This window comes from Desmodus rotundus, chromosome 12 (assembly GCF_022682495.2).
Source record: "Desmodus rotundus isolate HL8 chromosome 12, HLdesRot8A.1, whole genome shotgun sequence".
Classification (NCBI taxonomy): Eukaryota; Metazoa; Chordata; class Mammalia; order Chiroptera; family Phyllostomidae; genus Desmodus; species Desmodus rotundus.
The window spans coordinates 35,330,892-35,344,813 of NC_071398.1; the positions used below are offsets into that span (position 1 = coordinate 35,330,892).

General features: G+C 57.7%; 1 protein-coding gene across 1 annotated transcript in view; it reads right to left on the reverse strand.

Annotated features, from left to right (window-relative positions):
* Window positions 1–1,481: 1,481 nt before the first annotated feature.
* CHST8 (carbohydrate sulfotransferase 8) overlaps window positions 1,482–13,922 on the reverse strand; it is a 108,828-nt gene continuing 96,387 nt past the window's right edge. The window contains exons 3-4 of the mRNA XM_024577686.4: window positions 3,543–3,580; window positions 1,482–3,031 (exon numbers count right to left, since the gene is read on the reverse strand). Of these exons, the coding sequence (XP_024433454.1) occupies window positions 1,931–3,031; window positions 3,543–3,580 (1,139 nt within the window). The 3' untranslated portion in view covers window positions 1,482–1,930. The remainder of the gene's footprint in view (window positions 3,032–3,542; window positions 3,581–13,922) is intronic.

A 13,922-nucleotide genomic window follows, 5' to 3' on the forward strand; every position in this document is an offset into this window, starting at 1 on the left:
AGCTGCAGGCTGTCCGAGCTGCAGGCTGCCCCAGCTGGGCTTCCAGGCGTCCCCCTTGCTGAGCAGATGACCACGGACCCCGCCTCAGGCTCGGCCGAATGCATCTGGGACCAGAGACACTGTCTGCACTGTGTACTCCCTCTCACCCTGTGAGCTCGCAGCCAGAGGCAGCTGGTTGCCAGCCCTCCCTGTTTGCTCTCGAGCTGCCCTGGCCCTGGCCCTCTGGGCTGCTTGCACCCGCCACCCCACTGTGCACACCCGACAGCCCCTCAGGCTCTGGTCACAGACTCCTCCTGCTGCCCTGGGTGCCTCTGTCAGGTGGCCCAGGCCTCTGCAGCTGGCTGAGGGGAGACTTCACCGTGCTCAGGGTTCTTGGATGCATGTGGCCCGAACAGGCAGGTGGCAGCTTCAACTCCTTGCTCCACATTTACAAGTTTCCAGAGTCCATGATGGAGGTAAAAAGGGAGATGGAGCTGCTCATGCCAACATAAGCTTGGCTGGGATCCAGCAGTGTGTCCCACCTCGGGGACCACAGCGTCTCCTTCTCAGGGTCCATTGCATCTTCCCTAGTAAGTTGGGGACAGATGGAGAGCACTCTCCTGGGAGAGATCCATAGGCAGACCACAGGAGGACCAAGAAGGGCATGCAGCAGACTCCCGGGAGACACAGGCTACCAGAGAAATGAGACCCACAAGTAGGACAGACAGACAGAGACAGAGCCCTAGAAGTAGTCAGGCAGCACTTCCCTTACAAACAAGACCCCAAAATAGCCACAGTCACACCCACACTCAAAGCTCCAACAAAAATTTTCTCCAAGACCTTTCTGGAACCACACTGACTTTTGGAGAAGTTTCCTCTGCATGTCCTCCCCCTCTCCCAAAGCTGGTTCACCCAGGGGCTGACAATCCTGACAACTTTGAGGTGGCTTTGCCAGGTGAATGGAGCCAGGGATTGAGGGCAGGGTCAGTGGATCTGCAGATGACAGCTTTGGTCCAAAGCCCTGCTTACCCCAGAAGTTCAACAAGCCCGAGATGGCATCACTCCCTGCCCGACAGTGCCACACCCCCTGGGAGCCACGTACACTGCGACACGGAACCCAGTGGCAACCCCAAATGGCAGCTTGCCTAAAGAGCTTGTCACTACTCTGCCCCCCCTCAGAGGGCCCCCCCCAAAGTGCATGAGAAGAAGAGACCCCAAGTGGGCCTCCATGGGGACAGGTCTCTCTTTTTGCAGGATGAGGGTGCTGGTACTGAGACAGGAGGACCCAGTTAACCGAGTCCTGGCCTCAGAGGCCCCAAATGGAAGCTACTGGGTCCCCTGCTCCTGTCACACAGCAGCCACTCCTGCCCGGGACGTCTGGGCAGCCTGGCCTGCAGGCGCCTGGCTCTGGCTGCTCTGGGGAGGGAGAAGGAGCCCTAGACAGCAGCAGGAAGGGGCCAGGTGTTCCCACACCAACACAGAGTATAGACACTGCTGCTCTGGAAACCGTGTGCTTTATTTGGAACCTCATTCCAAGGGAACCTCCTCCTGGGTCATAGAAAAGCTACAAACCATTTGGTTTGGTACAAGGCAATGGCTGAGGGACTGCAGGAAATCCCTTACCGCTGGGCCCTCGTCCTCGGGCTTCCCTGGTCATCCTGACTCTTGGCTGAGCTGCATGTGGGCAGCTGGGACTTCTGAGGTATCCAGCTCACACACCTCCTCCCGTAAACTTCCTTAGCCAAGGAGCAAGGAAGTAGCTGTGAAACTCAGGTCAGGGTCCCCAGCCAAGGCCTGGGCCTCTGTCCCCGACCGAAGGCCCGCACCAGCCACAGCGCCTCACGTCCTCAGAACCCAGTCGCTCTGGGTACATCTAGGCTCCTGGCTGAGGAACCGCACCCTGGAGACGGGTGAGTGGGAGGGCAGGGCGCCCACGCCCGGCCGCCTGCCCTCAGTACAGGTCTGCGAAGGGCTTGGAGTAGTTGAACATCAGGTAGTCCATGTAGTAGAAGTCGTAGGCACGCTGCCGCTGCGGGGCTGAGAGCTGCGCAAAGTACTGGCGGGTGATCCGCGCGGTAGTCCTCGCCTCCTGCGAGTGCCGGTCCTTGAACTGCGGGAAGGTCAGGTTCCGTGGAGCGTGGACGAGGCTCAGGAAGAAGTTGGCGTCATCCTCCATGCTTTCGAACTTGCCCACGAAGTCGTAGTCGATGAGACAGGGACTGCAGAGCCGGCTGACGTGGTCCCAGTGGATGTCCATGCCCACCGGCCGGTGCACGTCCAGCAGGTACTGGACGAACTCGGGGAAGCGCACACCAGAGCCCGTCTGTAGGGCCTCCCGAGAGGCGTTGGCCCGGTACCGGGCCAGGATGGCCTTGCCGAAGACGGGGTGATAGTAGCTATTGGGGTGCTCGAACTTGTCGCGGAAGGCGGAGACCAGCCTCTCGAAGGGCTCGCGGACGAAGAGCATCTTGGTGTAGGTGCTGAGGCGGTGCAGGATGCCCTGGCGGTCGAAGGCGTCCAGCCGCTTGAGGGCGCTGCTGTAGTGGACGGTGTTGTGCTGGATGTCGGCGGCGGACGCGGCCAGCCCTGCCAGCACCATGAGCACCCGCTTCCAGTTGGAGCAGCCCGCCTTGGGCACCTCGCAGTACAGCACGCGGTGGCGGTCCTCCACGAAGATGCGGGACACGTGGCGGGGCGTCACCGCCCTGCGGCTGCTGCTTGCGCGGTACTTGGCGCACGCCTCCCACAGCACCCGCTTGCGTTCCTGCTGTCTCTGGTGCAGGCGGACCCAACGGCCGTCCAGGGCCCGGGGTCCTGTCCGGACCAAGGTGCCGGCCGAGCTGTTGGATGCAATGGCCGCCGCAGCTGGCATTTTCTTGATAAGCAGCCGGCGGCGGCGCTGCCGGGGTCGCAGACGGGCCCCCAGGTGTGCTCGAGGTTGGTCTGGCACCAGAAGGTTGAGGCCTCTCGGTGCCCGGCTGGACAAGTCTCGGATAACCCTCTCCGTGGGTGCCTTAAAGTCACCGTCCTGGGAACTGCCTGGTGGGAAGTCCTGGAGCAAGAAGAGAAAGGGTTATACCGGGGTGGACAGGACAGCTGGGTGCTGAGGGTCACACAGGCAAGGCCCTCGCCACTGTGACCCGAATTTTGCCTAGGCGAGAGAGAGACAGGCTGACCCTGCAGGATGTGACCTCTCTGGTCCGGCCCGGCCCAGCCCTCGCAGTCGCCCTCCTCTCCGCCGGCCACGTCTGTGGTGCAAGTGTCATTTTGGCCACTAGATGGCGTAGGCCTCCCAGGAACCCTGGCCGAGCGAGGAGGGTGGCGGGTGCGTAGCTGGTGGTTTGGGGGAGGCTGGCTCAGATTTACTGAGTCAATTAGCGCACTCCAAACGGGAAATTCGCGGGTCCGAAGCCTCGGTCTTTTTTCCCAAGGCTGGTGGGAAGGACCGGACACATTTTTCTTTCCAAGAATGGGTTTCATGTGAGCTCCAAATTTTCTTCCCTGCCTTCACCAACTTCCCCTGGGCTGCCCGTGCTGAGATTTATCTGACTCTTAGAACTCACATTGTGGGGCTGCTGTAGCCTGATGTCGAACTTTACACCTGAAAAGAAAACAGAGAGGACAGTGTTAGGGGCGGAAGAACCATGTGGTTCCCAGGGACCTACTTACGGCCTCTTGACTGTGGGTGCCGCGTAGGGAAAGCTCCTGGGGTAGGCTCTGTAGCGAGGCTGTATGCCTTCTGGAGTTCATTTTTTCTGGCATGTGCAGTTGACTCACTATGGTGCCCCCTCCCCTATCCGCATGGAAAATGGTGGTGTAGGAAAGACTTGGCCCCCTGCCTGCCCGCTGATGCTTGTTCTTGGTGTCTCAGCTCCTGATGTGCCCACACACCTGCCCAGTGGAGCAGCCAGGAACCCACAGCCCACTCCCCACCTCACACTGTCATTAAATCACAGGGGAAAGGACACTGGGATGTGTTGTCCATACTCTTGATGCCCTGTCGGCCCTGCCCTGGCTGCAGTCAGTGTGGACTTTCTGTGTTGAAAAACAACACACTGGCACCCACACCTTGGCGCACACCAGGCCTGGGATTGGGACACACTCGTTCCCCTTGAACTGGGGCCTCCCCACTCCCCCTCAAAGTTCCCTAACTTAGCCATCCAGTTTGTGATTTTGGCCTCTCAGCTGGTGCTGGAGCTCTGGGGGTGAGCTGACCACATCCTGCTCTCCTCCTAAGGGCTGAGCAGAGCCCAGGCAGAGCATCCAGGGAACACTCACTGGTGACTGGGGGAAGGTGGAGAGAGATCAGTGCATCACTGGCCACACTCCAGAATGTCCCTCTGCCCCCTGGGTGGCCCTTTGCCTGGGCTGGGGCTGGGCTCACCCTGGATAATAAGCACAGGGGAGGCAAACCTTTGGCAGAGGACATGATTCGGCTTCACACCTGGTTTGGTCTGTTTTGGGGAATGTCCTGGGAGGACAAGGGGATTCCTTTTGGGAACTTATTTAGGGGTGTGGGCCTCCTTCCCCCATCCCTGCCTGGCCACGGAGGCATCAGGGGCTCTTCCTGCTCCTGTGCCATGTGACTGGTTGTCTGCTCTGAGGCTTTGCCAAAAGCCAGTCACAATCCGAACCAGCCACCCTTTAAGCAAGTGGAGAGCTAGAGCTCCCAGCTGACACGGTGGGGCTCGGGGGCTGACTGCGCCTGACCAAGTTCTGGTGGCTGCCTGGGGTAGGGTGTTCTGGAAGCCCAGTGGCTGCAGCCTGGCTGGCGAGGGGACATCCAGGTCCTCTGCCCCTGACCCAGGAACTCCAGTGATTTCTCCACGAAGTCCAGTTGTACAGGTTCAGCCACTGCTGTGGCCCTGGCCTCATACTGGTCAGTCTGAAGATGTGCCCACACACCTCCTTCATTCATCAGCAATTGACCAGGGGGCACCTGAGGTTACCCTGGACTGGAAAGCCTAAATAAAGGCTCTGAGCCTGCTGGGCTTTTCTCAAGTCTCAAGAGAGGGGGAATGGAGGCAGAACTCGGGCACACTGCCTCCTTCTACATCTGCAGCATTATTCTTTGGTCCTTTGGGGCTTGAAACAGGGGTGTGACCTTTCGTGGGCAGAGGACAGAGTGTCCACACCTTCCTGAGCACTCCCAAGGTTATGTGCATATATGTGTGTGGTGGGTGGGCTCAGAAACAGGCCTTCTGGACTTTTCTATGGAGGCTGAGGGGAAGCTCCGGGTCGAACTGGTCACACCCTGAGGGTATGGGATGTGTGCAGGGTGTGCCTGACCATGAGGAGAAACCTTTTAGAATGAAGCCTTTTGCCAGGGTACCCTTCTCAGCCAGGAGCCTACTCCCTTCCAGCTCCCCCCTCCCCCCGCCCCCATCGTCTTCATGGCAGCCACCGTCAGTAGGAGCTTCTTGAGCTCATTTTTTCTGGCATGTGCAGCTTCCTCTGCAGACAATGATCACAGGTCCCTTCTCCAGAAGGGACCTGCCACACACTCAGTTTTCCTCCACACTGCTGGGTTTTCTTAATTATTTTCTTCTGGTGGCGGCAGCTGGCTCTGCTAAATCACCTCTCCTCCTCAGAATTTCAGACACAGGAATTTACTCTGCTTGTCAATCCTGTCAACTTGTCAAGGTACAGCGGCGCTTATTTATATTCACTTTCTGGAGCAAATGAGTCATGCCAGACTTTGCCAAAAGTGGGGCTGAGGAGCCACTTACGAAAGGCATCCTGCCAGCGGGTGCAGTCGGATAATGATGTGTTTATTGAGGCCACAGCCCCTACAGTTGTGACCTCCCACCTGCACTGGCCCCACACCCTGGAGGGTGGTGGGCCCGGGGGCCAGTGCCATTTGATCTGTGCCGACCGGACAGGAGCTCCCAAGGCTGGCCTGCGTGAAGGCTGGTAGGCCCAGAGCCCTGGGCATGAGCTGAAGAAAAAGTTCTGGCTGGACAGAGCCCAACCATGGGAGAGTCTCCTGACCTTTCGGCCATTTTTGTTTAACAAAGCCAACCTGGCTGCAAGTCCCTCCATTAAAAAGAAAAATTGTCGTATGGGGAGACTGAATTTGCCACAAGCTGCATGTTCCCAGCCCTTAACCTATGGCAGCCTGTTGGGCAATGACTGCCCCTGACCCACATGGCCACTTTGGAACAAAGACAGAATTTTAACAAAGGACATGTGATGGGCTCTCCCCCTAGCCAGAGGCCCAGTGTCCCTACTTCTTCCATGGAGGATGCTACTCTTCCACACACTGCTTGCATAAAGGCTGAAGCAAAGACCACCCCAGCTCTGAGCAAGGAGAGGCCAGAGTCTTGGGTGTCTTGAGGCTAGGGTCTGTGCGTCCCGCAGTGCACTGCCCTTCAGGACCACGGACAGCTCCTCGGAGAGCCCGGGCAAGGCAGCTAAGGGCTCTGCGGCACCCACAAGGAAGGTGTTGTCACCAGAAGCCACCAGAATTGGTGCCATGAGAGACTCATGGGAGTACTTGGCCTCAATATAACCACAGCCAGCCCCTTCCCAAGCCCCCAAATGAAACAATCTAGATAAAAATAGTGGGCTTTCTGAGCAACACAAGCCGTGACCCCCAGCCTACTCATCTGTCCAATGCCACCAATGCTGCCATACACATCCCGTCTCACCCACCCCCACCCCGGGGACTGGGAATCCTGAGGCCAGTCACGTGCATGCCACCTTCAGTGTCTGAGTTACCAGTCCCCTCCTTTCTTTTCCTTCCTTCCTTCCTCTTAATCCTCACCCAAGGATATTTTTCATTGATTTTATAGAGAGAGGGAAAGAAACACTGATGTGAGAAAGAAACCATCGATCGGTTGCCTCCCATATGCGCTCCAGCTGGGGACGGAACCCACAAAGTAGGCACGCGCCATGACCGAGGGTTGAACCTACAATCTTTTGGTGTCTGGGACAATGCTCCAACTAACTGAGCCACCTGGCCAGGGCTGTTCCCTCCTTTCAACATAATGTTAACAGTCTTTAAGCTGTTAACCCCCTTGCACCCTCCTCTCCATCCCCTTGCACTTTGGTAAAAATAAACAATCGCTTCCCCTTTCCGGACAGATGACGTCCACAGAGTGGCTGGAATACACGCCACACACTAGAAGTGAGCATCGGTGAGAATAAACAAGGTGTGAGTTGCTGGGACTGTCGATGTGCTCTGCTCTGTGAACTCTTCAAAGGCTTTCTTCTGAGTGTTCGGGTGAAAAGCTTCCTGGTTACCTGCCTAAGGAGAGAGCTTCACTGGCAATGGGAGCTGTTGGAGAGGAGGGTCCCTTGCCCACTCCTATTTGAGTCACAGGAAGGAGGCCTGCTGGGTTCGACTCAAAAGCCCCAAATCCTCGATGCCCAGAACCCACTGGAGATGGGGGCTGAGGATCACCAGCCTTTTAGCCTGTTGGTGTAGACAAGTGACACTGACATGGTCGAAACAGGACCCATGTGCCCAGGAAGGGCTGGAAGTGCCTCCCAAGCCCTTGGTTGGTCATGTTTAAGGGAAGTGACTCTATTCTGATTGCTCAAATCCCAGCTCCAGGCCCTGGCAGGCAGTGGGGAGAGGGTCCTGCCTCTCTGAACACTGTGGCTTGGGCGAAGGTAAAGCCATCCCGAAGCGGTCAGACCCACAAAGAGGAGCAGAGATGGGAGAGAACTGAGGGGCCAGGAGAAGCCACCAAGCGTGGGTGTAAGTCTGAAGTCCCTGCGCTGCGTGGACTTCCAGACTCGTGGTTCTTGGAACTCCGGAGCTTCCGGAACCAAGCTGCCTTTCCTTGGCTCCTTTTCCATGTCCTACATCTTCTCATGGTTGGACCTGTGTGGCCACATCCACCTGCGTCATCCCCCCCACGCCCACTTAGGCTGCTCATCAGGCCAGGAATCGTCCAGGGGTTCCAGGCTGGCCTGAGTCAGGGGAGACACTTGAAGGGGAGGTGCCCACTGTGTCTTGGCTCTCCCAAGTGTGAAAGCTTGAGTCCAAGCTTGGGCCCCCCCCCCAGACTTCCTAGCAGTTGTTGGGACAAAAACCATTGTGCTGCTCTGCGCCTTCCACATCCCAGTTAGAAAGAAGCAACTCCCGCACCGGACGTGTGTGCCACGCAAAAGGCCTCCTGCATGGATGGGGTGCCTGCCCTGAACATGGAGTGGCCAGCTGATCAGTGTGCGGGACTCACACAGTGGTGAGGAGCACAGGGTGTGATGCCAGGGTGCTGGCAGGAGAAAACAAAGCCAGGGTGGTGTGCTGCCCTCGGGGGTCAGGGGAGACAGCCTTGAGGGAACTGCCAGGCCCCACTCCGTAGGAGTGTGGGAGGTTCCTGAATGACAGACTGTTACTAGTCAGGGTCTTCCAGAGAAACAACCAATAGGGTGCATACATGCAACAGTGGGGGAGATTTATTTTCAGGAATTGGTTCATGTAATTGTGGGGCTGGCAAGTCCAAAAGCTGCAGGGCAGGCCAAGGCTGGAGACCCAGGGAAGCGCTGATGCTGCAGCCTGAGTCTGGGGCAGAATCCTCCTTCCTCAGCATCCTCAGTCTTTCCTCCCAGCTGATCGCATGAGGCTCGCCCCATTACAGAAGGTAATCTCCTTATTCAAAGTCTACTGATGTAAACGTCGATCACATCTTTAAAAATGTCTCCACAGTAACATCTATACTGGTGTTTGACCAAACATCTGGGCGCCATGGCCTACTTAACACAAAAATTAAGCATCACAGAGGTGCATTAGCTTCCTAGGGCTGCTGTGGTAAACGACCACAAATCTGGCAGCTTACAATAGCAAGAACTTATTCTCTCTGGAGGCTAGCTGTCTGATGTCAAGATGGCACCAGAGGTCTCTCTCTCTGAAGCCTCTTCTAGCTTCTGGCAGCCCCAGATGTCCCTTGGTTTGTGGCAATTTAAGTCCAATTTCTGCCTCTGTCTTCATGTGGCTGTCTTCCCTAATGACCTCATCTTAACTTGATTACATCCGCAAAGACCCTGTAAAGTCACATTCCCAGGTGCCAGGGTTGGGACTTCAATATATTTTGGGGGACACAATTCAACTTGTAACAGGGTGTAACGTGACTTCGGGGGGCTTTAGGGGCACTCTGGAGGCAGGGCGGCCACAGCTTGGAGGAAGTGAGCACATATCGCCCCTGCGGGGCTGGTCTGCCTCGTCGGTGGTGCAAGATTGTGTTCTCACATTCTCGGGGAGCGACAGTGTCGGCCCTCCTGTGTGCAGACAGAGGCTGGCACAATGCCTGGCACACAGCAGGGGCTCAATAAATGCTTGTGGAAAAACTGACGCTGCTGGGACTGAGGGCTGGCCCTGGAGGTGAGGGTGGGCACTGGGCTTCTCCTGCAGAAGGCAGGCCCAGGGTTCTGGTTGGAGTCCACCAACCCCAGGCAGTGACTTCTCTAGATCTGCCTGGCAGCCTGGGAAGGGTCTGCATGTCTGGGTGGCAGTTGCCTGCCAAGGGGCTAGATGCAGACAGGAGCTGCCCCGGCTGAAGGTCTGTCCACCTGACCCCGGCTGTGTGGTCAGAACTATGACACAGAGCCTGCTGCTGGGCCTGCAGCCTCATGGTGGCCACACCCCCGCTGGCTCTTCTCCTAGCAGTTTGGGCTGTGCCCTTTGGAGGGGCACTTCCCAACATCCGCCTCTGACTGCCTCATTGGGAGTTTCTCCCTTCTCCTGGGCAGATTGTTAATTTATGCAGATTAGATGCAAAACTAAAGTTTAAACACACTCAGCAATTAGAGGGCAGCCTGGGCTCAAGGCAGAATTCAAATGGAAGCAGCCTTACCAAAGGACTTTAATTTCTCACTCATGTTCAAAGGAAAGTCCACCTCATTAGTTTCTTTGCTAGGGCCTCAGCCACACCCCAGAGACCAGCCCCCATCGCAGCTGTGCCCACCCTGCTGCCCCAGGGGTCAGGGGAATGGGGCTCCAGGCAGTGGGCCGGCCTGGACAGAGGTACTGGCTGCTCCTGGAGCACAAAGGCGGCCTTGTGGGCCTGGGGAAAGGTGAGAGCCAGGCCAGATGAGCTCCTGGGCAGGGCAGCAGGTGGCCCTGCAGGGCCCTCTCCTCTCGCCTCAACCCCCGTGGGTGGGCTTCTTCCAGTTGCTCCAAGAAAACCAAACCCACAGTGGGGTCACACAGTGACCCCCGATCCCTTCGCCTGAAGACTCCACTCTGAGTCATAACTTTTAACAAGGTGTCAACATATTTTTAAAGAAAGGGAAGAGAGACAGACAGACAGACAGACCTTGGACAAGTCTTTGACTTCACTGAATCTAGTCGCCTCATCTGTAAAACAGGACAAAAAATACCCATCTTGTAGGTCTGCAAATGTGCAGATGAAGCGATGCCCAGTGCTGGGCACAGAGAGCCCACGGGATGGCAGCTGCACTTCCGGGTGCTCGTGACACCCCCCTCCTCCTGCAGAGTGCAGGGACTCCAGGACCCGTCTGCTCGGGAGGGGCGCGGGAATCCTCCCGTCTCAGGCTGACAGGCACCTGACAGCTCTGGCTGCTACTTGTTTTGTTTAGCAGTTCCATTCCCTCGCTTCCATGATTAGGATTCACGATCCGACCGGGTAGTTCCCTGTCAGCACAGCCTTGGCTGCGAATCCCCTTGCAGCTGTCAGAGTGCGGCACTGGAGCTGCCCGTCAGTCAACCAGCCAGCCAGCCAGTTAGCCGCTCTTCGCGCCCAGCAGCTGTCCTGCCCCTCCCCACCCACTCACCAGCCCGTCACTTGGTGGGCGCGGGGGTGTCCTTGAGCATCCTCCATGTGCCCACCTGTCCGCAGGAGAGGAGTCCTCTTCTCCCGCTTTGCAGCTGTCCTGTGAGAGCCTGGGGTGACTGCCACCGTGGCTGGTGTGTGTGCGGCCCAAGCACGTTGCATGGAACGGGGCTTGGTGACGTCTTGCCCTGCGTTCCACTGTGCACACTGAAGGGATGTGTCACACCACATCTCTGCACCGCACATGTGCGTGCTTCCTGCTATGTGCTGTGGACGTGCGAGGTGGGGAGTGTGTGTTCATGTCAGTGCGTGGTTCCTCAGAGTACATGCCTTTGATGCCCTTTGTGTGTCCTTTCAGCACCCGTGGGCCTGCAAGCGTACGCGGGAGCTGGTGAAGGCTGCTGCAGATGGGAGAGAACTGACCAGCAAGGCCACCGTTCCCCTAGTGGACCCATCACTGCCTCCCCCAGTCCACTGGCAGCAAGGACATCAGGCGGCAGAAGTCATACTGTCTAACACCAGCTGCCCCTTCACTCCTGAGCACCTGTAGGTGCCAGGCAGTGTGTCTCAGGCACACATGATGGTGTCTTGGCCACCCGTGAGGCAGCCATGGTCTCCGCCCTCATGGAGTTTCCAGTCTACCAAAGAAGGGAGGCACTGGGAGGCAACTCCCAGTGTGGTGACAGCAAAGGAGGACAGGGCAGGCAGTGTGGGCTGGGGGAATGTCAGCAAGCTGAGGGCAGCAGGCGAGGGCTCCCTGAGGTCGTGACTTGGTGGCCTTGCACCATGAGTGCAGGGCTCCAGGGACAAAGGCATGCAGAAACTGGAGGGTGTCGAGAAATAGCAGGACCATGGCAGCTGGCGGGGGCCAGCAGGTGAAGAGCCTCATGGTCCTGGCAAAGGCCCTGGATCCTATCTTCTAAGGTCCAAGGGGAGCAGGAAGGACTTTCAGCTGGAAGTTATTTTGAATTTAAGCACCTTTCTGAGCTGAAGAGCTGAAGACAGAAGCAGGGCGGCTGGTCAGCGAATGTTGCCATTGTCCAGGCAGCAGCTGTCCAGGGCCTGATGGCCGGAAGTAGAGGAAGGCATGAAGCTCATCCTAGGAGGAACAGTCAGCAGGGTGGTGTGCTGCTAAAGGTAGAACGACCCTGGGTGATGGGGAGCAGCCTAATTTGGAGTGTGTGCTGCTCTCTGTGGTGTGCGCGCCCATCGGGGCAGGCTCCAAGCTGCTCGTGTGAACGTGGAGTTGGGCCTGTGGGCTGGTAGGAGCCAGCTCCTGCCCCCGACTACATCAGCAGGACCCGGGCTGCCTGCGAGCAGGACGAGGGAGACTCTGGTTTCTGACTTGAACACTGGTGGACATGGGGGCCATTTCCTGCGAAGCAGCACAGATCGTCCTTAAGTCTGAGATGCCTGTGGGCCTCCTGGATATGGGCGTCCCGAGGGCACGTGGTGGATGGGGCAAACACACGTGCCCGGGAACACGTGCCACTTACTGCTTGAGGCCCGCCGGGGCCCAGTGAGAGTGTGGGACCAGCATTTCTCAGAGGGGAGAATGCAGAACTGCGGCAGCCAGTTACCTGAAGCCCCTACAGCAGGCCTGGCCTGAGTCCTGCCTTTGTCCGGAACCCACGGGGAGACCTGGCGTCAGCTCTGAGCAGCTGAGGCCGGTCAAAGGGGACGGACGTAACGACTCCTGTTTGGCTGTTGGGGCACCTAGTGACCGCTCTCTGGCCAGCTCTGCACAAAGTGGTCTAATTTGGCTTAAACATTGGTGAATTCCTGGCGGGGGTTACTGAGAAATAAAAACGAGTGAGTCACACTGGAGCTGGAGGCAGCGGTGGCCCCACAAAGGGCTGCCGGTTTTCAGGAGAAGTGCCAGCAGCGCTGACTGGTCCAGCCCCATGACAAGCACTTCTTCCTTGGAACAGAGTCAGGCCACTGGAGGCCACCAGCGGGGCAGCCTCATTACTGAGGCGGCCCGGCCACGAGATAAAGATCAGCCCGGCTCTAGCTGGCTTTAGGATGTGTCGTTCTGGCTGTGGCGTCAATTACTGAGCTGGCCTGTGGCTGTCAGCACAGTCACAGCTGTTGCCTGAGATACCCTGAAGAGCCACAAAAGCAAATCCATCCTAGCCGATGCTTCCTCAAAGTGCCTGCACCCCCAATCTGCTGCGAGGACCCCTCTCTCCTGAGGAGAGTACCCAAGGCACCTGGGGGAGCCAGGCTCCTGTTAAGGGCTACCTAGGGGCTCAGGGATGGATGCACTAATCCTCATGAGACAGCCCCAAATGGCTGTGCACCAGTGGTCACCACTGTCCGCTGATTGTATCCCAATTCTGGGCAGCAGAGCACCCTGGCGCTACTCAAGCACCACAGATGGGCAGCTGCAGTTCCAGGCCCTTCCTGTCCCCAGTGTCTCCTCAAGCACCACAGGGACCACAGAAGGGCAATTGCAGTTCAGGGATCATCCTGTGTGCCCCCGAGCAGAACAGGGCTTCTGACGACTCCCAGAAGGAAAAGGCAAGGCTGGAGCCCTGGCAGCTAGTCCAGTTCTGCGCCGTGGGTCTGGACAGTTGCAACACACATCTGAAAAGAGAGCTAACACTCTGAAGGTAAGTCCTTGAACCTGGAGTTGGGTCCAGTCAAGCACTGGGCCACCAGCAGCTCAGAAAGCCTCTGGCCTGAGGATTTGCCCAGCTTCCCTGAGGGGTAAGGCCCAGAGTACAGACATTCATCCTGGCCTTTGTAGGGGCTGGTGTGGGGATACCACCTTCCCTCTACATCTGGCCAAGACTCACTTCCTCTCCCAGGCACGGTGCACCCAGCCCATGGCTCATGAATGCTGACCTGTCCTGGGGTACCTTCTTCATGGCTGAGAAAAGGGGGCAGGGGCAAGAGGCCTGCAGGCTGCATGCTCAAAGGTCTTTCTGGAGGTGAGTGGGAGGTGGCTTGGAGAAGAGTAAGGCCTAAAGGAAGGGGAAAACAGGGTAGGGTTCTTACATCCTGAGGTAGATGAGAAATGGTGGGCCCGAGTTCAGGGAGGGCAGGGAGAGGAGGAGGAGGGCAGATTCTGGAGAATGACCCCATGCAGGGCTGGAGGGATTATAGACTCAGGGGTCCATGGGGTGAGGTGAGGGAATGTCTGCCCCCCACCCTGCATGCTGTCCGAAGGAGGTATCTGGGGGAGGGAGGAGCCGA